Below are 25,164 nucleotides of genomic sequence, written 5' to 3'. Positions count from 1 at the left end.
TCATCGGAGGAGTCCTCGGTGGTGGTGGACAAGAGTTAAGAGAAGCAGTCTCCGACGTGCTTCTGAAATCATTATTGTTACAAAATTGTCGAATATTTTACCAAAAATGGTGCACTCTTTTTTCATATTTACCTAAATGGGCAAAAGCAGAAAAAATTACAAGAATGGACAATTCTTGGTCAAAGTTGTCAATGGTGTAGGCAACATCAATTAAATTTATTAATCAACCTACTTTTTATTTTTTAATTAAAGTTTCTAATTGGATTGACAACTTCAATTTAAATAAAATTGGACATGGGATTGACAATTTCTTTCAATTAAAGTTGCCAATTCGGTTGGCAAATTCAGTTGATTTTTTTTTTCAAAAGAAATGACAATTAATATTTTTGAAAATAAAAATATATAGTTAAAAAATTAATTTTAATTATAATATTAAAATTTAATTTTGTTTTATTTAAGAAAATGATATATAAAATTGAAGAATTAAAATTACTTTTTTTTATAATAATTTTAAATAAATTGGGTTAAAAATGAGTTGTGTGATAAATTAAAAATATTTACTATTTTTTAAATATTGTTAAAGTTAAAAATATACTTATAAAAATGTGATATGATTTATGTATAAATTTTTAGATTATATAATATATGAAAGTATAAATTATATAATATGTAAAAAGTAATAATATACATGTATTTATGTAAAATAAATGTATTAAAAAATAAATGAAAATATTGAATAAAAGTCATTAAAAGAAGATGATATTAAATATTTGATGAGAACAACATTACAAAGGATGATTCTACTGTCTAAATGGACAATTTTCTCTGTTATGACCTTCATTCAGTAAGAATATTTTTTTGGCTTGTTTTGAATTGGTTGATCCATTTCATTATGCAAACTAGTTGTAATTGGACGTCCCAAGTTTTTAAATCGCATGTGGGGGTCAGGTATGAAATTTGACCCGGTATAAGTAGACCAATAATCCTTGTTTTGAACGAGATGAAATTCAACTTGATATGCATTTCTAATCGTGTGGAGGTTATAAATCGGATCAATGAATGTGGTCATTTGTAAATGACAAGAGGAACAAACGACAATAACGTGACGACAAGACAGTCGAAGAGCTTGGAAGTTGATGGGTTGATACCAAAAGATGGGTTGTTCTTCTTGGAGATTTGAAAAGGGTGGCGGAAGCAATGGATGTGATGGATCAAGGAGGGCTCATATAGAGCTATGGGTTCCTTGTAGGTGCATGAAAAGTATGGAGAGTGATTGATTGGGCCATATCACTTGGAGAAAGGTGGAGGTGAAGATCAAAGTGTCTAACCTAGAGAGACTAGACAAGGGAGTAGAAACTTGCAATATTTGGCAGCATTTTACTCATAAAATTGATCTTATTAAAACATGAGCCAAGCACCCCATTATATAGGTTCAAGTGCCTTGGAGAACAAGGAGCAAGGGTAGGAAGGGGAATACACAAAAGAGCGGCTGCTAGGGTTTTGACTAAAGTCGATGTCCCACCCTAGGAGCAAAGTTCTAGAAGCTAAGTTAACTTCTTACCCTAAAAGGCTTTACTCAAGCTACAATGATAAACACCCCCGCCCCCCATTATGCTAAATGAACCATATTCTATTGAAATTACAAATAAAGAAACTAGCTCTCATGGCTTGGGTTTTACTTCTTGTGGTCCTCTTTGAACATATAAAGAAACATTTCTTTGCCATCAGTAGCAGAGTCCCAATCTTCTTGAATCCTCTTTGCCATGAACTTAGTTGTTGGGCTTGAACTAGGGTCCAAGCTTGGGCCTCTTCCATAAAAAATGGTCACAATCACAACATCAATAATTTAATCTAATTGTATATGATTGAGGTCGTCGACCATGTTGGGGGTGGCTAATTCTTAGACATCAAATTCAAAATTTTCTACATTAAACCTTTCCACAAAACACATAGTCGAATCTTGTTGATTTTTTCTAAATAAGGTTGTGATATCTTCTGGATAATAATGACCTATACGTAACATGGTGTCTATTTTGAAGGCTTGCTCAACAAACCATGTTTTTGTTTTTTCGAAAGTTGCCTTAACCTTAGCGAAAATCGGTAAGGAACGAGCTCCCGAACATGATTTCAATTTTTTAAAAACAACAAAAGTATTTTTAATTTTAACATTATTTAAAAAGTACTAAATATTTTACATATATTTGCACAACCTATTTTTAATCCAACTTAATTTTGGATAACTTTGTTTCTTGTGAAAAAAAAAATAGTTTTAATTTAAAAATTATTATTATATAAATTTTTTAATTTTAAAAAATATTAATTATTGAAAGAAAAAATCAACTGAACTTGCCAATCGAATTGACAACTTTAATTGAGAGAAATTGTCAATTCAATGTCCAATTTTATTTAAACTGAAGTTGCTAATCCGGTTGAAAACTTTAATTAAAAACTAAAAAGTGAAAATTAATAAATTTAATTGATGTTGCCTACACCATTGACAATTTTGACAAAAAAATATCCATTTTTATAATTTTTTTTATGTTTTTGCCCATTTAAGTAAATATGAAAAAAAACTACACTATTTTAATAAAACATCCCAAAATTGCTCTTGCCACGTCATATTCTTTTTGCCACAGATGTGTGGGTAGAGGTGTGAACAAAACGTTTTTATATATTTTTTGCCACGTTGATAGCATCAAATATTTGTAGAGGGTATGTAGAAAACGTTTTTGTTATTTTTTCTTTTCTCTGTCATCAAAATTCAATTCCACATAGCTAACCATGCACAACATTATCTTTTCTTAAGAAGAAACACGTGGTGCAATAGCAGCATCTTTGTCTCTATATAACCAATCCACCACAACGGAAGCAGAACATCTGCAACAGCACCATCATCCACTAAATCAACCATGAAAGCCACCGCAGTTCTTGCCCTCTCCTTCCTCCTCCCTCTCCTTGCTTTCCTCACCAACCTTCCCTCGGCTTTCGCAGATGGTGAGCAAGTTCTGGACATAAATGGGAAACCCATTAGCCCAGGTCTCACATACTACATCATACCAACAATGCGTGGCCCTGGTGGTGGTGGATTGAAACTTGGCCAAACTGGGAACTCACAATGCGCTCTAACTGTCTTGCAAGATCCCTTTGCAAACTTCCGCGGCATTCCTGTGAAATTCACCATACCTGGAGACAGCTCTGGAATCATCTTCACTGGTACTCATCAACACCTTATCAATTTAAGATTACACGTGTTTAAGTGTGAGTGTGTTGCATAGGTTACTGATTTAAATTTTTGGAAACATGAGTGTAGGTACCGAACTGGAAATCGAGTTCGTGGAGAAGCCAGAGTGTTCAGAATCCTCAAAGTGGTTGGTGTTTCTGGACGAAGCAATCCAGAAGGCATGTGTGGGAGTTGGTGGTGCCGAAGGCCATCCCGGGCAACAAACTTATGCTGGCAAATTTCATATTCAGAAATATTATCAGTTTTCGTACAAGCTTGTGTTCTGCATCACTGGGACACCAACTTGTCTGGATATTGGGAGGTTTAATGCACACAACGGTGAGGAGGGAAAACGGTTGAGTCTCACTGAGCATGAAGGCTTCAATTTAGGGTTCGTGGAGGCTTTTGAAGCTGATAAGGTTATTAAGTCCGTAGCTTGAATCAAGTGTAAGAGAGAATCTTGTCCAGAGACTGAATATGAATAAGAGACAATGACTATGCCTTCTTGTGTCAGATATTTCTTTCAAACTTGCCCATGGGAGAAGAAGAAGAAAAAGGAAATAAAAATATATAAAGAACTGAAATTTATCCACCATTGATTTAAAATGGAAGCAATCTAACGGTTTCAAAGCAATTCCCCTCACCCTATCCTTCACCTTAATAAGGTTGTAGTCCTCGAGTGATACAGTCATGGAGCAGGATGAGTAAGAACGTAAAGAAAACTAGGAAAGATAGAGCTGGGAAAGATATGACAGTAACAGAACCAATAACATACGCCCTCTCTCCTCTCTCCTAGTCTAGGGTGATATATAATATCCTTTGAAAAGTCATTTGTGGTACTAGAACTAAAAAGACATAACATAAAATCCTAAAAAAAAAAATCCAATCCCCACAAAAGACAAAAGAAAAACATTCTTCTACATGTACTCATTTAATCAAATTGGCCTATATATCCTATCCTTCTAATAGGTATTGTGGTTGAGTCGAGTATCATCGTGACCCTCATATCATAAACAAATATATTCATCACTCAATAATTTAATTGTATTTTATCTGTTGATGGGTACATCATGTCTCTCCAAGTCGATCGAAATCACAAAAACCATCACGCTTAAGCATGATTAATAAGGCTAATCAACAATTAAACACTAGATAATGTATTTCTAAATATGACTCAACTTTATAATATGGCTCAGTGAGAAAAGGCCCATAATAACCATATAAATAGAGACAAAATCCAACACTACAAGAAAATCATGAAATAGAAACCAATTTTTAGAGACCAAAATAATTAGTTGCAATAGTAACTAAATTAGAGACCATTTTAGAAACTAAAAAGAAATTTGGTTTCTAAATTAGTTTCTATTATTTTCTATTATTTTCTATTATTGTTAAATAGTTTCTAAATTGGTATCTAATTAGCAACCAAGGTTTTAGAGACTAAATTTAGAAACTAAATAATTGGTATCTAAAACCTTAGTTGCTAATTAGATACCAATTTAGAAACTATTTAACAATAATAGAAAATAATAGAAACTAATTTAGAAACCAATTTTTTTGTTAGTTTCTAAAATGGTCTCTATTTTAGTTCATATTGTAACTAATTATTTTGGTCTCTAAAAATTGGTTTCTATTTCATGATTTTCTTGTAGTGCAAGAATCAGGTCTATCATATACTGTGCTCAGAATACCGAGTGTTGAATACTCAATTCTAACTTGAGCGTCGAAGTACCTTTTGCAGGTACTATCCGAGTTTGGACTTGTGGAGACCGAGAGGTAGAGCTAAAAGAGGAGAGTGAGAAGATCGCTTTGAGAGGAAGGAGGAAAGACTTGACCGACTGATCGAGTAGATAGAAGAGCAGCTTGAATCGTTCTCAGCCCCAACCCCATTCGAAAACAATTGACGTCCATCGTGAGACCGAGAGAAATAACGTAAAGAGAAAAGTAGATGGTATCAACCCGAAGCATGGCTAGTAAAAGAATGTCCGAAGCTGAGCAGATGACATTGTTCATGTCTCTACAGAGAGAGATGGTTGAAATGAAGAGAAGGAATGAAGAGATCACTCGGAAGAATGAGGAGGAAATCCTGGCTCTCCGAAAGGAGAACGAAGAGATGAAAATGAAGTTCGTTGAGGGGGGACCGTCTATTGGACTGACCAATCTTGTCGGAAGGTCCTTCACCACCCCCACCGACCCCAAGACTGTAGAGGAGTCGAAGGATAAAAGTCACACCCAAGAGGTCGACGACGAGTCCTATCCGAATAAGTCGATTTCACGACCGGTACCCTGGACTCGGTCCGTCAACACCCTTTTACCGATTCCATAATCGGGGTTCCACTACCAGATAAGTGGAAAGACTTCAATAGGGATCGTTATGATGACACGATCGATCTGGATGAGCACATGGATGCGTACACCTCCATTGCCTAAAAAATGAGGCAATGGAAAGAGTAATCAGCAACGACAAAACAAAAAATTCAAGCTCCCCTTCAGTCTAAAAAACCAAACCCAACAAATGAAAAAAATACAACGTGGCATGGTGAGAGAGAACACTAGAAGAAGAAAACCAAACCCCAACCAACAACAACAAAACTCTGGGACTGCCCACCACGATCAACGTCACCAGTGTTCCAAAGAACCCAACCCCAAAAATGAAAATGAAAAGTGCTACAATTGTAAATTGTACACGACACAACAAAGCAGAAGAAGCGGTTAATGTCTTGCACCACCCACTACTCGGCCAACGTCACCGAAGATCCAAAGAACCAAATCAAAAATGAAAATATAAAGAATCGTGAGTATGCGGCGCAATGAGGAAGAAGAGAACGCAAACAAGCGCGCAAGAGAAAAGTGAACGTTAAAACACAAAACCTAAAATTTTAAAACAACACATATAACATCGATTCCGATTTTCTCATGCAACCGATGTTATATGTGCTTATTACATCGGTTGTAAGTACAAATGATATAATATCTATGGTAGAAATTGAAAAAAAATATCTGTTTAATGTGTAAGGATGTAATTTTGAACCTATTACATCACAACCGATATAATATCTACAACAGAAATTACAAAAGTATTACTACCTGATGCTTTCTTTATATCAATTTTTATTTAACCGATCGATTTAATAATTTATTGTAGTATTACTACGTGATGCTTTCTTTACATCAATTTTTATTTAACCGATCGATTTAATAATTTATTGTGATAATTGTATTTTTGCACTTGTATTTAAGGTGGAAGGACTATGTTATTAATGATGATTGATGCAATGATGTTGTAGACCTTTCTGAACCAAGAAATTCTGAAGCAGTATAATTGAAGTGGATATAGCATGGACGGTGGCCTTGGTTACCAAGAAAAATCTGAAAATTAATAGACAAATTGGTCCCAAAAAATTTAATGCTGGTTTTCCCTTGACAGATGCATGGTAAATTGTTCACTCCATAACTTCATAGCAATTTATAATAAAAATATATATTCTAAAAAAATCTAAAAAATAAAATTTAGAAATATATTTCAGAAAAGAGATTTTGGAAAATTATAAAAAATATTTTGATCATTTGGGATTAGTATGTCTAAATTTGTTGAAGTTATTGCTGGAAAATAGGTCACATCATGTTTGCATAGGCTAGCACCCAAAAGAATAAAACTTTGAAGTTAAGGTAGAAAAAGGTTATTTCTTCACTTCCTATTATTTGAAGCCATTGAGTTTCACAAATTCTGCCAGGTAAGATATTCCCTTGGGAGGGCCACATTAATTGCTCTTTCATCAATTAGAAAATAACATTAATTACTTTTCATTAATTAAAAATTTATTTTTCATGGTAAAAATTATGTAATTTAATTAATTTAACAAGACATAGATTATTTTTTTATCGTATAATACAAAAAATAAGCATAAAAACATTAATTTCTTCGGTCTTTTAGAGAAAATGTTTTACACCTACTCATATATATTCTCTTTGTTTCTTTATCACGGTCAACATTAACTATTCTTTTATTAATTGTACCTTTACTTTTCATCAGATATTTAATTAGTTTACAAATTTATTGTAATATAGAAATGAAGAAAGACAAAAATAGAAAATCTTATAATTTTTTATTAACATCAAGAAAAATTATTATATTTATAAGTTTCTCTGAAGACGTTAAAGAAATGGAGGAATCGTTAAAGTATAATAATCTAAATATTACAATTCAATAAATTGTGATTTATATCGAAAATATCACATTTTAACTAGTGATATAATTAAAGTATATTATATAATTAAAATGTAAAAGCTATCTTATTAAATCAGTTTTGTGATATTTAATTAACCTTAAATTTTAATTTCTAAGAATCTGTTACATCTGGTGTTCATCGACAAGTGTAATAACCGATATAATATAAAATCCAAATTCAGAGTTTTGCTTTCGATCCCCACGGCAAAGGGCTTTCTGGCAGTCGAATCATCAAATGGCAGTGTTCTGAGAGTCGTGTGGATCTGTTGAGACGCCGACCAGTTACGCACCATCGTCCACGACAACGATCGCACGCAGTCCTTGCTGTTAGCGACAGAGTTGTTCTCGGTGCGTCGTCACATCGAGTGCGACAATGACGATCTCGCTTGGCAATCTGAGGGGTCGCGACCCATGAGAACAACAACTTTCAACTCGGTCTGGCAGTAGAGGAACTCGTCGAGGAGGTGACGGAGCCAGGATATGGAGAGGAGTGTCACCGGAGGAGTCTTCGGTGGTGGTGGACTAGAGTTCAGAGAAGCTGTCTCAGACGTGCTTCTGAAATCATTATTGTTTTTGCCACGTCATATTTTTTGTCATGTTGATAGCATCAAATGTGTGTAGAAGGTGTGAACAAAACGTTTTTGTATATTTTTTGCCACTAATACGATTATAATTTCTGAAATGTGATGAAGAAGAATTCAGCGGCACCAAGAGAATGAAAGTGTGCCGTGGTGAGAAAGAAAAGCGTAAAGCAAAATGTGAAGAATACGGGGAGAGAGAGCAAGAAAAAGAATCAGATATAGTATATTATTGTTTCTGTGTGTAAAAGGTACAAATAAAAGGTAATATAAAAGAGGCATGGGCTAACAGAATAAGGTCCAGAGAAAAGCGTTACACAAAGAAAAAATAGGGCCCAAGAAGAAGCCCAATAATATCACTAACACCCTCCCTCAAGCTGGGAATATATATCCTTCATTCCCAGCTTGGACTAAAGGTTCTTGAAAACAGCAGGTGCCAGGGGTTTAGTAAGAATATCTGCAGTTTGCAAGGCACAAGATATAGGAAGCAATTTGAGGAGACCGGTATTAAGTTTTTCTCTGACAATATGACAATCGATCTCTATGTGTTTGGTTCTCTCGTGGAAAACCTGGTTGGATGCGATTTGAATGGCTGATTGATTATCGCAGTAGAGGGTGGCTGGTGAAGTGAAGGTGAGACCAAGGTCTTGAAGCATGTAGGTTAACCACTGAAGCTCACAAGTAGTAGCTTCTAGGGCTCTATATTCTGCTTCAGAGGAGCTCTTAGAAATTGTTTGTTGCTTCTTTGATTTCCAGGAGATTAGAGACTCTCCCAAAAAAACAAAAAAACCAGTTATAGATTTTCGAGTATCAGGACAAGTGGCCCAATCTGAGTCACTATAAGCTTTTAAATGGATAGGACTACTATTAGAAAGAAAAATACCAAAACTAGGGTTGCTTTTGAGATACCTTAATATTCTGAAAGCAGCTTGTTGATGAAACTTGGTGGGTGCAGAGACAGATTGGCTAAGATTGTTGACACTGAAGGCAATGTCAGGTCTAGTGTTTGTAAGGTAGATTAAGCGCCCAATAAGTCTGCAGTATGCTGAGGTTTCGTCTTCATTGAGAGGAATACCTTCAATTGATGAGAGGCGGGAAGAATGCGTCATAGGTGTAGGCATAGGTACACAATCTTGCATTCCCGTTTCATGAAGAAGATCTATAGTGTATTTTCGTTGACCAAGATGACTTCCAGAACTGTTGCGGGCTACCTCGAGGCCTAAAAAGTAGGTGAGATCACCCAAATTCTTGATCTTAAAGGTCTGGTCCAGCATGTTGGTTATGTTAAGAATCTCAGCACGATCATTCCCAATAAGCACAATATCATCCACATAAACAAGAATAATAGTAATGTTAGTGTCATGACGTTTTAAAAATAAAGAATGATCAGCTGAAGATAAAATGTAGTTTTGTGAAATTAAAAAAGTTGACAGCTTTTCATACCATTGTCTTCCAGCTTGCTTAAGGCCATAAAGAGACCGCTGAAGTTTACAAACACTATTGTTAGGAAGAAGAAGCCCAGGGGGAGGCTGCATGTAAACCTCTTCATGCAAGTCTCCATGTAGGAATGCATTATTAACATCCAATTGTGTAAGAGACCAGTTATATGCAGCAGCAAGAGCAAGAAGGAGACGAAGAGTAGTTAATTTTGCAACTGGTGCAAATGTATCCAAGAAATCAAGACCTTCCAATTGGGTGTAACCTTTGGCAACCAAGCGTGCCTTGTAACGGTCTACAGTCCCATCTGATTTATATTTAATTTTATAAATCCATCTACAACCAATAGTCTTCTTACCAGGTGGAAGGGAAGTAATTTGCCATGTTTGATTGACGTCAAGATCATCTAATTCAGCATGCATTGCTAACTGCTAGAAGGTTTGTTGAGAGGCTTCATTATAGTTGCGTGGCTCCATATGAGATGAAATAGAAAGAATAATATGCTTAAAACCAGGTGATAAAGCATGGTATGAAACATAATTTCGAAGAGGATAGTTAGAACTTACATTGTGTATAGCTGGCAAATCAGTTTGAAAATCTTCTAAATAAGCTGGAGGTCTCCTTAATCTTGTTGAACGCCGAGGGGGAGTATCAACAACATTTTCAACATTTGTGGTGGTAGTAGTTTCAACAGTATAAGGTGTAGTAGAAAAAGAGAGATCACATTTTGAATCATAATTGGGAGGTAGAGGTAAAGACAGATTATTTGGATTCTGTTGAACATCAGTAGTCAATTGATATGGAAAATTAGTTTCATGAAAAATAACATGTCTTGAAATCTCAATTTTGTGATTTTTAAGATTGAGAAAAATATAGCCTTTGGTGTGGTGCTGGAAACCAAGGAAAACACCATGAACAGAACGTGCATCTAATTTCTTTCTATGTGAAGTGAGAGTGTTAGAGTAGCATAAACATCCAAAGACACGTAAATTTGAAAGATCACAAAGATTACCATTTAGTTTTTCATAAGGGGAAAAATTCTGTAAAAGGGAGTAGGAGTACAGATAATTAAGAAAGTTGCATGCTGCACAACAAAGTTCCAAAACAAATGAGGTAGATGAGCTTGAAAAACTAATGCACGAGTCACATTTAAAAGATGTTGATGCTTGCGTTCAACAATGTCATTTTGTTCAGGGGGTTTCAACACAGGTGGTTTGGTGAATTATACCTTTAGTAGAAAAAAAAATCTTTCATAGCAAATTCAGCACCATTATCAGTTCTAATAGTTTGAATAGTAGTTTTAAAGTGGTTTTCAATATAAGCAACAAAACTGACAATATGATTACGAACTTCAGATTTATTGCGTAAAAAAATGGTCCACGTAAAGCGAGAGAAATCATCCACAATAGTTAAAAAATACCGGAAACCTTGCATAGAAATAACAGAACAAGGACCCCAAATATCAATGTAAATCAACTCAAAAGATTTTGAAGAACAGGAATTGCTTAAAGTAAAAGGAAGCTTTTTCTGTTTAGCAAGATGACAAGTATCACAAACATCAAGCTTCTTATCAGAAATATAAGGGTATTTAGTGCTCAAAACCATCAATCTTTCATTTGAAACATGTCCCATTCTATGATGCCACAAATGTATGTCCTTAACAGTACAATGTAAAGCAGGAATAATATGAGGTGCAACAATATTTCTAAAAGTAGAATGTTCAAAAACATACAATCCAGCTCTAGCATCAACTAAACCAATCCTCTCTTTGGTTTGAGTGTCCTGTATCACACAGTTTATGGATGAAAAAATTAAATTGCAGTTGAGATTAGAACACAATTTAGAGGTGGAAATCAAATTAAAAGCAAATTGGGGAATGTACAGGACATCAGTAAGGTAGAATTTGAGATTAAAAACAATCGTACCAGAAATTTTAGCAAAAATATTTTGGCCATTTGGTAAACTAATTTGAACAGGATTTATACTTTTATATGTATTAAAAGTAGATAAAGAGGTGCAAACATGATCTGTTGCCCCTAAATCTAAAATCCAGTAATTTCCAGTTTTCTTTATACTATTGGAAGCATAAATGTTACCCGTGGGAGATTGGTCCGTTGCTTTGTTTGTGAGATCAGCAGTGAAGGATCCCACCTGGTTCACATGAGTTGGATTTGCTGGATTGATGCAGGAATGTTGCTTGAACAGTTCGGACAACACTTGATATTGTTGTCCAGTGAGATGAAAATCTCTATTTTCCTGTTTCTTTTGAGAATGCTCAGAAACAACTTCATCAGTAGTAACAATAGTATTAATTTGACCAGTTTTACCATTGTAGAATTTGTACCCAGGAGGGTATCCATGCTTTTTGTAACAAGCGTCAACCGCATGACCATTTCTACCACAGTGAGTACACATTTTTCTGTTATTTTTATAAGTCCTATTATCTTGTCCAGGAAAACCAACTTTACGGAAACACACATTCTCAGTGTGGCCAGTTTTTCCACAAAAAGCACAAACACCAGGAGCATTATTACGACTGGAACTAACACTATTAATATTGGTTACAGAGAAGTTGTTAGCCAGTTGACGTTCTTGCTGAGCCACCAAAGAAAAAATCTTGGGAATAGATGGTATGGATTCCATTAAAAGGACATGGGACTTGATGTTATGGTACTTGTTCATTTAACCCACGCAAGAATTGCATAACTTGATCCTCACATTTTCTTTGACTAATAATCGAAGCAACATAACAAGTACATTTAGTTTGACAAATACACACAAGATTGGGTCTAAAATTGTCTAGCTCATCCCAAATGATTCTAAGTTTAGTAAAATATTCTGTAACAGACAAATCTCCTTGATTTAAAGATACTACTTCAGATTGCAAGTCAGAAATTCTAGATAGATCTCCCTGCGAATATCTAGTTTTTAAATCGGTCCAGACATCAATGGCCATATCCATCCATATAATACTCTGTCTAATAGGTGTAGAGACAGAATGCACTAACCAAGAGACAACCATGTTGTTACACCTTTGCCAAGCCGAATACGTTGGATCGTTCTTGGCTGGGCAGGGATGTGAACCAAGAATGAATTCCACTTTGTTCTTTGCACTCAGCGTCGTCACCACTGATCTACTCCAAGAATGATAGTTTGAAGAGTCGAGCACCGGTGAAACTAAGGGGGCAACGGGATTTTCATTTGGATGTAGATAAAGGAAATTATTCACCAATTGGCTCGGTTGCGTCGAATCTCCTTCCGCCATACCTGAAGAGAAAACCAAAAAAAAGGAAAATTAGGACAAGAAAACAAGAAAACAATTAAGAGAAAGAAATTTCAGAGTGCACAACAGAGCTCTTCAAAAAGAAGAGCTCTGATACCATAATACGATTATAATTTCTGAAATGTGATGAAGAAGAATTCAACGGCACCAAGAGAATGAAAGTGTACAGTGGTGAAAAAGAAAAGCGTAAAGCAAAACGTGAAGAATACGGGGAGAGAGAGCAAGAAAAAGAATATGATATTGTATATTATTGTTTCTGTGTGTAAAAGATACAAAGAAAAGATAATATAAAAGAGGCATGGACTAATAGAATAAGACCCAGTAAAAAACGTTACACAAAGAAAAAATAGGACCAAAGAAGAAGTCCAATAATATGACTAACAGCCACGTTGATAGCATCAGATGTGGGTAAAGGATGTGAAAAAAACGTTTTTGTTATTTTTTCTTTTATCTGTCATCAAAATTCAATTCCACATAGCTAACCATGCACAACGTTATCTTTTCTTAAGAACAAACACGTGGTGCAATAGCAGCATCTTTGTTTCTATATAACCATGAAACCCAACGGAAGCAGAACATCTGCAACAGCACCATCATCCACTAAATCAACCATGAAACCCAACGCAGTTCTTGCCCTCTCCTTCCTCCTCCCTCTCCTTGCTTTCCTCACCAACCTTCCCTTAGCTTTCTCAGATGTTGAGCAAGTTGTGGACATAAGTGGGAACCCCATTAGCCCAGGTCTCACATACTACATCATACCATCAATCCGTGGCCCTCGTGCTGGTGGATTGAAACTTGGTCAATCTGGGAACTCACCCTGCGCTCTAACTGTCTTGCAACATCCCTTTGCAAACTTCCGCGGCATTCCTGTGAAATTCACCATACCTGGAGACAGCTCTGGAATCATCTTCACTGGTACTCATCAACACCTTATCAATTTAAGATTACACGTGTTTAAGTGTGAGTGTGTTGCATAGGTTACTGATTTAATTTTTTGGAAACATGAGTGTAGGTACCGAACTGGAAATCGAGTTCGTGGAGAAGCCAGAGTGTTCAGAATCCTCCAAGTGGTTGGTGTTTATGGACGAAGCAATCCAGAAGGCATGTGTGGGAGTTGGTGGTGCCGAAGGCCATCCCGGGCAACAAACTTATGCTGGCAAATTTCATATTGAGAAATATCATCCGTTTGCGTACAAGTTTGTGTTCTGCATCACTGGGACACCAACTTGTCTTGATATTGGGAGGTTTTATGCACACAACGGTGAGGAGGGAAAACGGTTGAGTCTCACTGAGCATGAAGCCTTCGATTTAAGGTTCATGGAGCTTTTTGAAGCTGATAAGGTTATTAAGTCCGTAGCTTGAATCAAGTGTAAGAGAGAATCTTGTCCAGAGACTGAATATGAATAAGAGACAATGACTATGCTTTCTTGTGTCAGATATTTCTTTCAAACTTGCCCATGGGAAAAGAAGAAGAAGAAGGAAATAAAAATATATAAAGAACTGAAATTTATCCACCATTGATTTAAAATGGAAGCAATCTAACGGTTTCAAAGCTATTTCCCTCACGATATCCTTCACCTTAATAAGATTGTAGTCCTTGTGTGATACAGTGATGGAGCGGGGATGAGGAAGAACGTAAAGAAAACTAGGAAATAAAGAGCTTGGGAAAGAGATATGACAGAAACAAAAAAAAAACAACTTTTAGGATAAAAAGTAACAGAACCAATAACATACTCTGTCTCCTAGTCTAGTGTGACATATAATACCTTTAAAAAGTCATTTGTCCTAATAAAACTGAAAAAGACATAACATAAAATCCTAGGAATCTAATCCCACAAAAGACAAAAGAAAGAGATTCTTCAAATGTAGTCATTTAATCAAGTTGGCCTAGATATCCTTCTAACGGGGGTTGTGAGTCTAGTATCATAAACAAATATATTCATCACACAATGATTTAATTGTATTTTATCTTTTGATGTACGGTAGGGTACTACAACGAATATTATGTCTCGATAAGTCGACCTCATCACATTTAAGCATAATTAATGAGGTTAATCAACAGTTAAATATTAGGTAATATATCCTTAAACATGATTTTACTTTATAATCTGATCTAATGAGAAAATGCTCATAATAACCATATAAATAGACACAAAATCCAAGAATCAGGTACATCATATACCGTGCTCAGAATACCGAGTGTCGAATACTCAATTCTAACTTGAGCGTCGGAGTACCTTTTGCAAGTACTATCCGAGTCTGGACTTGTGAAGACAGAGAGGTAGAGTTAAAAGAGGAGACTAAGAAGATCGCTTTGAGAGGAAGGAGAAAAGACTTGATCGACCAACCAACCGAACAGATAAAAGAGCAACTTGAATCGTTCTCAGCCTCAATCCCATTCGAAAACAATTGACGCAATTCCATAATAAAAAATACATATTTAAAAAAAATCTAAAAAATATATTTCAGAAAAGAGATTTTGGAAAATTGTAAAAAATATTTTGATCAAAATATTTGAAGTTAAAGTGGAAAAAGGTTCTTTCTTCACTTTTCACAAATTCTTGGCCAGGTAAGATAATCCCTTGGGAGGGCCACATTAATTGCTCTTTCATCAATTAGAAGATAACATTAATTAGTTTTCATTAATTATAATTTTATTTTTCATGGTAAAAATTATGTAATTTCATTAATTTAACAAGACATAGATTATTTTTTATAGTATAATACAAAAAAATAAGCATAAAAACATTAATTTCTTCGGTCTTTTAATAGAGAAAATGTTTTACACCTACTCATATATATTCTCTTTGTTTCTTTTTCACGGTCAACATTAATTATTCTTTTATTAATTGTACCTTTACTTTTCATCAGATATTTAATTAGTTTACAAATGTATTGTAATATAGAAATGAAGAAAGAAAAAATAGAAAATCTTATAATTATTTTATTAACATCAAGAAAATTTATTATATTTATAAGTTTCTCTGAAGACGCTTAAAGAAATGGAGGAATCGTTGAGCTCTTTTTTTTATTATTATTAAAAGCATAATAATCAAAATATTATTTATTTCGAAAATATCACATTTTAACTAGTGATATAATTAAATTATATTATATATTTAAAATGTAAAAGCTATCTTATTAAATCATTTTTGTGATATTTAATTAACCTTATATTTTACTTTCTAAGAATCTGGTACATCTGATGGTGATCAACAATAATTTGTTCTAATACTCATTAGATTAAGATTAAGAAAGACTGAAAGAGAATCTGGGCTTTTTTTTCATTTTTTATATAATTAACTCAAGAACAAAAGGATCAGAAGAAGAGCCAGAAGAAAGGCCAAGACTGGAGTTTAAGAAAGTTCAAAAAGAAAAGAATGTTTTTTCGTGCACCTCCATACTTTCTTGTGTCACCCCATATATTTTTTGTATTTCAAAAATATCCTGCTTTAATATTTCAGATTATGTAATCCAAAAATCTTTTGTAATTAGCTTCCAGATTATGTAATTTGAAAGCTTTTTTTTCAAATGCTTGATTAGCTTCTGGATTATATAATCTGAAAGTCTTTTTTGGATTGAGATTAGCTTCTGGATTGTGTAATCCAGAAGTATTTTTTCAAATGTGTGATTAGCTTTCGGATTACATAATACATAAGATTATCTCAAATCCATAAAAAACTTCTGAATTTCATAAATCTAAACAAAACTTCCAGATTCAAAAACATCTTCCAGATTATGTATGGGGGTGGCACAAAAGGATAAAAAAATATTTTTACATTTGGTATGGGGTGACTCAAGAAGGTATGGAGGTGCATGAAAAAGTAGTCAAAACAAAAACTTCATTATCCATTACCTAAAATAAAAGACTAACCATAGGCCACATTACCTTTTGCCTTCCTATAATTTTCAAGTACACCCCGATAAGATGCTAAAAAGACCAAAATGTCCTTAATGACATATATTTTTACCTTTTCTTTTTCTCTTCTTCTCTGCTTCTTCTCCCCTCATAGACGACTAATGGTGTCATGGTCATGTCTACTTTCTTCGCTTGTAGTGTTCCAAATTCATTGTCAATAACTACCTTGGCCACCCATTGTTGCGCTAGTGTTATCAGGTTAGTTCTTTAAAACTACAATTCAGTGTTGTTATTTAATTTCATTCCAGAATGTCTCTTTTGAGAATTTTTTAATTGCATAATCCAAAATTTTGGATTGTACAGTTTGAAAGTCATTTTTTGATCTAAAATTATGTTCTAGATTGTATAATTTGGAATGTATTTGTCAAAATTTAAATACAATCTCAATTGTGAAATCCAGAATGCAATTATGGATTTGGGAATGCTTTAATTGTCACTTCACCTGCAATTTCAACTTCCTTAAAACAATTATAAAAAATGTCCAATTTCTACTGATTAGATAACCTGGACGATGAATCGCATGATGACCTATAAAAAAAGTTAAATCTGATCCACATAACATGCACTATATTCAATAGTATGCTACCGATGTCATATTTCACTAATTCGTATGCATAAGGTAAACCATGAGTACATCTCAATGACATTCACTATCAATACCAACACGTCTAACATGATCAAACTCTTCAACAATGTTCATCAAAACATATTTAGAGACAAACCCTTGCAATCTTTAATACAAACTAAAATTTAAAGTGTGATGATTATTTTACGGCAAGTGTATCGTGTTAGGAGTAATAATTTGTCCCTAAGGACAGATATCGAACACATAAGGAACACTTGAATTATCAAGTATAAGATTCACTAAATAGAAAACAATAAGTAAAAGTTTGTAGGATGTTTGTTGTGTATGATTGCAAGAATTGTAAATAAAGCAAAGTAAAAAGTTGTTTATTCAATTGGGAAAATTGGCATTGGGGTTCATCCTTCTCACTCTTTTGTATTTTGAAAAGCATAATAATATTCTATCATTTGATTGATATTGATGTCCATATAAAATTCATTCATATCGTTTTCTCGCATATAAAATTATTAAAATAGTCTCCTAAATATCGATTATTCGCCTATTTATAAAAACTCCTTATTCTTACGATTAGATGTTGATAGCAATTAACATTTTAAATTTCTTTCTAGCATTCAAATATGTTAAGTATTATCATTTAGGTCAGAAACTTAGAGGTACTTTTCAGTCAAATTTAAGAATCAAAATCATGATAAACTAGCATTACAAATAAAATGACAATACCAATTACCAATCAAGAACATAATATTATATTTAAATGTCAACTCGATACATAAGAATTTGAACAAACCAACCAGTTCATGAATCAACCAATTCATGATTATGACTCCCACATATTGTCTTCAAAACCTGCCCTCCTCCATTGCAAATTTGTTTACCTTGCAATTTAAAAGAACAATCATATTTTCTTATACTAGGTACAATGACTAGTAAATTGTTTTTGTATCTCCTATACTTCCACCTCTTTCACTAACAACACACATGTATTTTTTTTCTTAATTTTCCATTTGATATTTCATACTGCAAAATGATAATTACAAAACCAAGTCGAAATGGTACTTTACACACCAATTCAAATAAGTCATTTCACATACCAAATATATTACAACATAAGCATATGTCATGTATCATATTTACACAAATGATATAAAATTTTACTTACTCATTTATTGTAAAAGGTTGAATGCAATCTCCTCTAACCAATGCATCTTCTATTACAACAAATTGTCAAGCTTATCCATGTGAAACAACTTATCCACTTTATCTGACATTTTAACACTCACCATAAAAGTAATCGTAAGAGTACTCACAAAACAATGTAATAATGTGCTTATATTACACAACATAAGTATGGACATACAAAAACTTTAAGAAATTGAACAACTGAGACTTCTATATTGTGTAATCAAAAAGTAAAATTTATATTTCAGATTATAAAATCTATAATATATTTGTTCTTCTAGATTGTATTGCAAAACGTATAACTCAAAGATTAAATTTTTATTCTGGATTGTGCAATTGTGAAGCCAAATTTAACTTATAAATTACACAATCCATAATTCAATATAGTATTCAGATTGTGCAATACATAAACAAAATTTGACTCTTAAATTATACAATCCAAAAAAATATTTTCACTTTCGAATTGGACAATAAATATATATATATATATATATAAATATATTCTCCAGATGTAATTCAAGAAATCTTCGGATTGAGAAGTTAAATTCAAAATCATTAACTAGAGAGAAAAAAAATCAGCAAAACAAAAGAGAAACTTACATTCCCTCTCAATATTATCTTCACTTCCCTAGTAACTCAATGCACTCTACACTTCCCAATAACACCACCAAGTATACCACAACCATGAAGTATGTGAAAACATCAAAGAAGTCATAACAAGAAAATACCAAAACAAAAAATGCCCTCCACTAATATATATATATATATATATATATATATATATATATATTACCAAAAGGGTAAATTTGGAATATAAAATTTTTTAGGAGTGCGTATGAAAATTTCGAGGTGCAAAAACAAATAACCTAACCAACTAGGAAAAAAAATAAGGGACCAAGCCCAACAAACGAAATAGATGCCTCCCTCTACATGAATGATTTCATGTTATAATATTCAGAATTTTTTTTCTATATGTTTTTAATTATTAACATTTGAAATTATTAACAAAATTAATAATAAATCGGTAGGAAAACATTTTGGTAGAAAATCTAATTTATATGATAAAGGATTAAATTGATTTATTTTTGTGAAGTTACGATAATGTTGAATATTAGATATTAGAGTTATATTTTAATTAATTTGTCTTTTTAAATTTCAGATAAATAATTTATGACTTTCTGGTTTTTTAATTTTCAAATATTTTTATCATTTTAATATGGGATTTTATTATGCAGTTTAACATAATATTTTATTAGAGAGAAACAATATCTTGACCCTATTTTAAATATATAGAAGGTCCTGTTACACGGGAAACATAAAATATTCCTCGGCACGAGCTTTAATATTATAATTTAAGATTGTGTACCTACCAAATTGATTTTTTATTTAGTCTAAACTTTAGACTACAAATATGTTTATAGTATAAAACTGATTGAAATACGTAATTTCTTTATATAAAACTGATTCAATTTAAATTTCTACTTTATCAATTTATTTAAAATAATTATATTAAATATTAATCTTCAATCAAAACAACATCGAATTTCGAAAAAAAACTAACAATATTTTTGAAAAAAATAACAATTATTTTACATATAAAACCTATTCGTATTATTTTCATACTATAAATATCTGAATGGTCTAAAGTTCGAACAAAAGTAAAAAATTAATTATGCATAAAAAATATATTTAACTTTAAAATAAATAAAATCATAAAAATACCTCAATATAAAAATTTCAATTTTGTATACTCTCTTCGTGTAGTTATTATATCAAAATAACTCAGTCAACTTTGTTTTTATCTAATTAGTATACTTGCAGTAGTGGTGGAAGGTGAAGATAGGGCTCAATTTGAAAAGTTCTGGAAGGTAAAGTTCTTCCCTCTGCACAAATCACTGCTTGGAAGGTGTTGAATAATAGCATAACAACAAAGGATAATCTTATGAGAAAAGGAGTCTCAAAGGTAAGTTGCTTGTGTGGGTTGTGTGGTGAGAAAGAGGAGATTCTTTGTCATTTATTTTTTTAAGTGTAAAATTGGGTAGAAAATTTGGGGTTTGTGCTTGTCTTGATTGAGTTGTTTATCGGTAAACCACTATGATGCAAAGGTACACTTCATCTTGTTCAGCCCTCTAAATGTTAATGGCCAAATTGTCATAATTTGGAGAGTGGTGAGGATTGAAATTATAGGTGAAATTTGGAATCATCAGAATAGGTGTGTTTTTAATAATGGGAGAGTTGACCATATAGAGGTGTTTACTGTGGCTCAAAGAAAAAACCAGGCTTTGTTAACAGTAAAGAAAAAGGTAGAATTCTCTTATTTTGATTGGTGTTTAGAACATTTGGTATGTATGAGAACTGTGAATTAAATTTGTTTATTTTTCCTTGCGTTATCTCTCTAACTTCTTTTTAAGAAGAAGGAAGTTGAGTGCTTTGCAGATTGGTCTTAAACTTCGTTTAGAGGTTCTGTCTTGGTCTTTGAATTAAGTGACAATAAGGAGGAGCTTTTGTGATGTGAAAAGGATTATCTTTGTTTTTTTTAAGTAGTGGGGGTACACCATTGTTGTGTTAGTTGTAAAGAGAGGTCTTTTAAGTTCCTCTAATTATTGGAAATTTATGTTTCACAGTTTGTTTTTGTTTTATGTTTTTTTTTTTAAATTTTGATGTGTTGGTATACTCTAACGATTGTCAAGGATGGGTTCCTGTGTAAGTGATATACTTGAGTTTTGAATTAGTCGATAGCTTTTGTTGAAAAATTGGTTTAGGTTAGGACATAAGGGTTTATCTTATTTTTCTTTTTATTTTTGTATAAGGGTTGGATCACTTCTGAAGTGATCCATATTTATTTATTATTTCTTACTGATAAAAAATCATATTTTTAAACAAGAGATCAATATTAATTATATTTAATAAATTATTTAAATTATTAAAAAATAAATTTTAAATATAATAATGTCATAAAATTTAATTATATTATCATTACAATTTTAATGTTTTCATAATTTTTTTTTTAAAAATTGAAAAAATTAAGTTAGACTTCAATTTTTTTGAGAAACCTGACATCAATAGTAAATCATATTATTATTTAGATAAATATGATGAGTAATATACTATTTAGATAATTTTCTTTTAATAATGCTATTTAAGAAAAAACTATCAAAATAACTCATTCCAACACAAACACTTGGTGCTATAGCAGCATCTTTGTATCTATATAAAGAACCAAAACCAAAACAGAAGCAGAACATCTGCAACAGCACCATCATCCACTAAATCAACCATGAAACCCACAGCAGTTCTTGCCCTCTTCTTCCTCCTCCTTCTCCTCGCTTTCCTCACCAACCTTCCCTTAGCTTTCTCAAATGTTCAGCCAATTGTGGACACAAATGGGAACCCCATTTTCAGAGGTTTCACATACTACATCTTTCCAGCAATCTTTGGCCCAAGTGGTGGTGGATTGAAACTTGCCCAAACTGGGAACTCAAAGTGTGCTCTAACTGTGTTGCAAGATTACTCAAATCTCTTCCGTGGCATTCACCATACCTGGAGTCAGCCCTGGAATCATCTTCACTGGTACTCATCATTACTTTATCAACTTAATTATTTCAGACTTCAAAGTATATAAAAATGGAAACTTAAGCTTATACATGCAACAAAACTACGAGTCCATTTTTGGGTTCAATCAAATCTTTTATATTGTTTAGTTAATCAACAGTGAAATTAGTTATCAAACTGTCTTAAAAGTTTACTTTTCTCTCACTATTTCGGAGTCTCTAAATTGTAGTCAGAAATTTTCTTCAAAACTATGTTGTTCTATTACTAATACGAAGCTCGGATACGTTTTTCTTTTCATGCAGTCTGTGTCAGAAAAAAATTTCTTTTAATCAATCATAAAAAAAAATCTTAGCGTATACTTGTTGATATAAATTTTGTACTAGGAAATTTATATAATTCATAATAATATAATATATAAATTTATATTTTATGTTTAAATTTTAAAAATTATAGGTGTTTTAGTGTCAGTGTCTTATTGTCAGTGTCTTATGTATGTCTGAAACATGAGTGAGGACGAAGAAATCCAGAACAAATGCGTGTGGGAGTATGTTAAAGATCCTACATCAACTAGATATTATATCATTTCATTTTATATAAGTGGGTGCAAATTCCACTTCATGAGCCGGTTTTATGGGGTTGAGTTAGGTTTAAAGTTCACTTCGTAATATGATATCAGAGTCATTTAAAGTCTATCATAACAAACGTTTGTTGGACCTATCATGCCACCCGCTATCGGGCCGTTATTGGACCACCCATAGACAATTGCTTCCTGCACCCCCACACTCTTATGCAAAGACTAAATCGTCCTTAATAGTTTTTAAAATTCTAAAAATACCCTTCACCTAAAAAAACCCTAAAGAGGCACAGGCAATGATTCTCTCAGTGCACAGCCGTGGGTTTCATTTTCTAGCAGCAGTCGCACCTACAAATCGCTATCCTTACAATCTCAGAATTTTTTGTTGCTGATATAGAGTGTTTTTAATCAAGATAAGTTAATTTCTTTGCTTTCGGATCTGCACATCCGATTTTTTTATGGATTTTTGTTTCTGTAAGTGTTTTCTTGCATTCTAGATCATAGAATCCGGTAGAATCTCGAGTTTATGCTTGCGGTAAAATCCTGGATTTATAGTTCTGGGAAGGTTCCGAATTTTTGAATCTGGGAAAGTTCCAAATTTTTGGATCTGGGAAAGTTCTAAATTTTTGAATCCCCTACTCGTCAAATCCATATAAATTAGTTGAAATAATATGAACATTTGATGTTAACTGGCAAAACAAATTATTAGAACTCCCTGTTTATAAATCTTTTTCAAACTTCACAATTATCATAATGTTTTCCAATGCTAAGTGCAGTACAAAAAACAGCCAAAGATCAAATCAGTTTCTATTTGAGCTGAAAAGGGAATGTAACAATATTTTATGCAAAGCTTCTTTGCCACCCTTCTATTGTGCAAGTTCTTACTTGTTCTCTTATTTTATGCAATATGATATGATTAAATCAAAAGTTAAGTATATAGCATGCAAAGTGTGTACTTGGAATCCAACATGGGAGATAAGTATTTCCAGCCAATCTCTTCTCCCTTATTCAAACAAGATAAGTCATGAGACAACTCAACAATTCTAAGAACAAGAAGAGTCAGCATGGAAGAAACCATGTGATAAAAATCTGCTCCAAATAAGAATCCCCTGCATATCGCCCTAACCTGTAGAAGATAAAGTATACATTATGTTATTTTTGAATTTCAAAAGCCATCATCAATTCCTAAAATTCACAGAAGTAGAAGGGAAAATGTCAATAGTAACTTGGCTTGAAGAAATTCATATGAGATTAACCTTTTGCGATCAATACCAAGTTCATTTAAAGCTTGTGTTTTATTTATTTTAATCCCCGGAACATACTCCATTGTCAGAATCTGCATTTGAAAAATAGTTAAATTACATAGATGAATAAGAAATACATCATAAGTAAAATGGGAAAGATGTATAACTGCAATGTTTTATCTATAAGAACTGAATGCTAAACCTGCGGTGTGGTAAAATCCCAGTATAGGTCCAGGAGTTGATATTTCAGTGATGAAGATGAACTGCTACAATGCAAGTCCAGGAGAGTGCCCTTTTCAAATTATAGATCAAGGGTACTTTAGGAATATTTAGAATTGTGGGGTGCAGAAAGAAAAACGTGGGGGTGCAGGAAGAAAAAACCCCACCCATAACATGTTGTCCCTTGCACGCGGGGTGGGTTGGAGATCCCATATCGACTAGATTTCATATTGAGAACTACCATTTTGGGTACAAGCTTGTGTTCTGCATCACTGGTTCACCAACTTGTTTGGATATTGGGAGGTTTGATGCAGAGAACGGTGAGGATGGAAGACGGTTGAATCTCACTGAGCATGAAGCCTTCGATTTAGTGTTCGTAAAGGTTTTTGAAGCTGATAAGGTTATTAAGTCCGTAGTTTGAATCTAGAGAATTTTGAAATATCCAATTTCTTGGAGTTGAAATAGTCGAAGTAAACAAAGACTATGAAGTTTCCTTAATATGACATCTTTAAATTTAAATTAATAATACCTGGATTTCTTTTTGGTAGTTCTTGAATTTAAATGGAACTCAAAACTTAATTACACATTTTTAACTTTATAAACCTTTCAAGATTGATTTTATAAACACAATATGACCAAACGATTTAAAAAAAATGTTAAAAATGAGTGTGTATATATATATATATATATATATATATATATAGATTTTGGAGGTTAAGAAAAAAAAAGAAAAGGTTGTTTGAATAGAGGAGGTTTTTCTTATCTTTCTAATTATAATGATGATTAAAAATGTAATTATGTCTAGAGAAAAATATAAGAACTTTTTTTCTATCCGTTTTTAACTATTACTATTTTATATTATTAACAAAATTAATTATAAATCGGCAGGAAAACATTTTTGGTAGAGAATCTATTTAATATGATAAAGGATTAAATTGATTTCTTTTTGTAAAGTTATGGTAATACTAGATATGATAATTAGTAACATTAAAAAAATGTTATTAAATAAAGAAAATGTTATTAAATATAAAAAAATTACTAATATGATTTAGTAATTTTATTCAATGTAACAAATATTTTATATAACTAAATACTTTTAGTAATACTTTTATATTTGAATAAATACATTTATAAAAATGTCATTA

General features: G+C 32.7%; 2 protein-coding genes and 1 pseudogene across 2 annotated transcripts; all 3 read left to right on the top strand.

Moving 5' to 3' along the window:
- The first annotated feature begins 2,853 nt into the window (after positions 1-2,853).
- On the top strand, positions 2,854-3,733 carry LOC137837758 (kunitz-type trypsin inhibitor-like 2 protein). The gene is made up of 2 exons (XM_068646869.1): positions 2,854-3,213; positions 3,311-3,733. Exons 1-2 carry the CDS (start codon positions 2,910-2,912, stop codon positions 3,658-3,660), a joined length of 654 nt encoding a protein of 217 aa, XP_068502970.1. The 5' UTR covers positions 2,854-2,909; the 3' UTR covers positions 3,661-3,733.
- Positions 3,734-13,317: 9,584 nt separating this feature from the next.
- LOC137837757 (kunitz-type trypsin inhibitor-like 2 protein) lies at positions 13,318-14,181 on the top strand. The gene is made up of 2 exons (XM_068646868.1): positions 13,318-13,661; positions 13,759-14,181. Exons 1-2 carry the CDS (start codon positions 13,358-13,360, stop codon positions 14,106-14,108), a joined length of 654 nt encoding a protein of 217 aa, XP_068502969.1. The 5' UTR covers positions 13,318-13,357; the 3' UTR covers positions 14,109-14,181.
- A 7,487-nt stretch (positions 14,182-21,668) lies between these two features.
- Positions 21,669-24,443, top strand: LOC137838861 (kunitz-type trypsin inhibitor-like 1 protein; annotated as a pseudogene).
- The last annotated feature ends 721 nt before the right edge of the window (positions 24,444-25,164 follow it).

This window comes from Phaseolus vulgaris, chromosome 4, assembly GCF_000499845.2.
Source record: "Phaseolus vulgaris cultivar G19833 chromosome 4, P. vulgaris v2.0, whole genome shotgun sequence".
In the NCBI taxonomy this organism is placed as follows: Eukaryota; Viridiplantae; Streptophyta; class Magnoliopsida; order Fabales; family Fabaceae; genus Phaseolus; species Phaseolus vulgaris.
The sequence above is the reverse complement of the archived record's forward strand: the minus strand, read 5'-3'. Positions and strand labels throughout refer to the sequence as shown.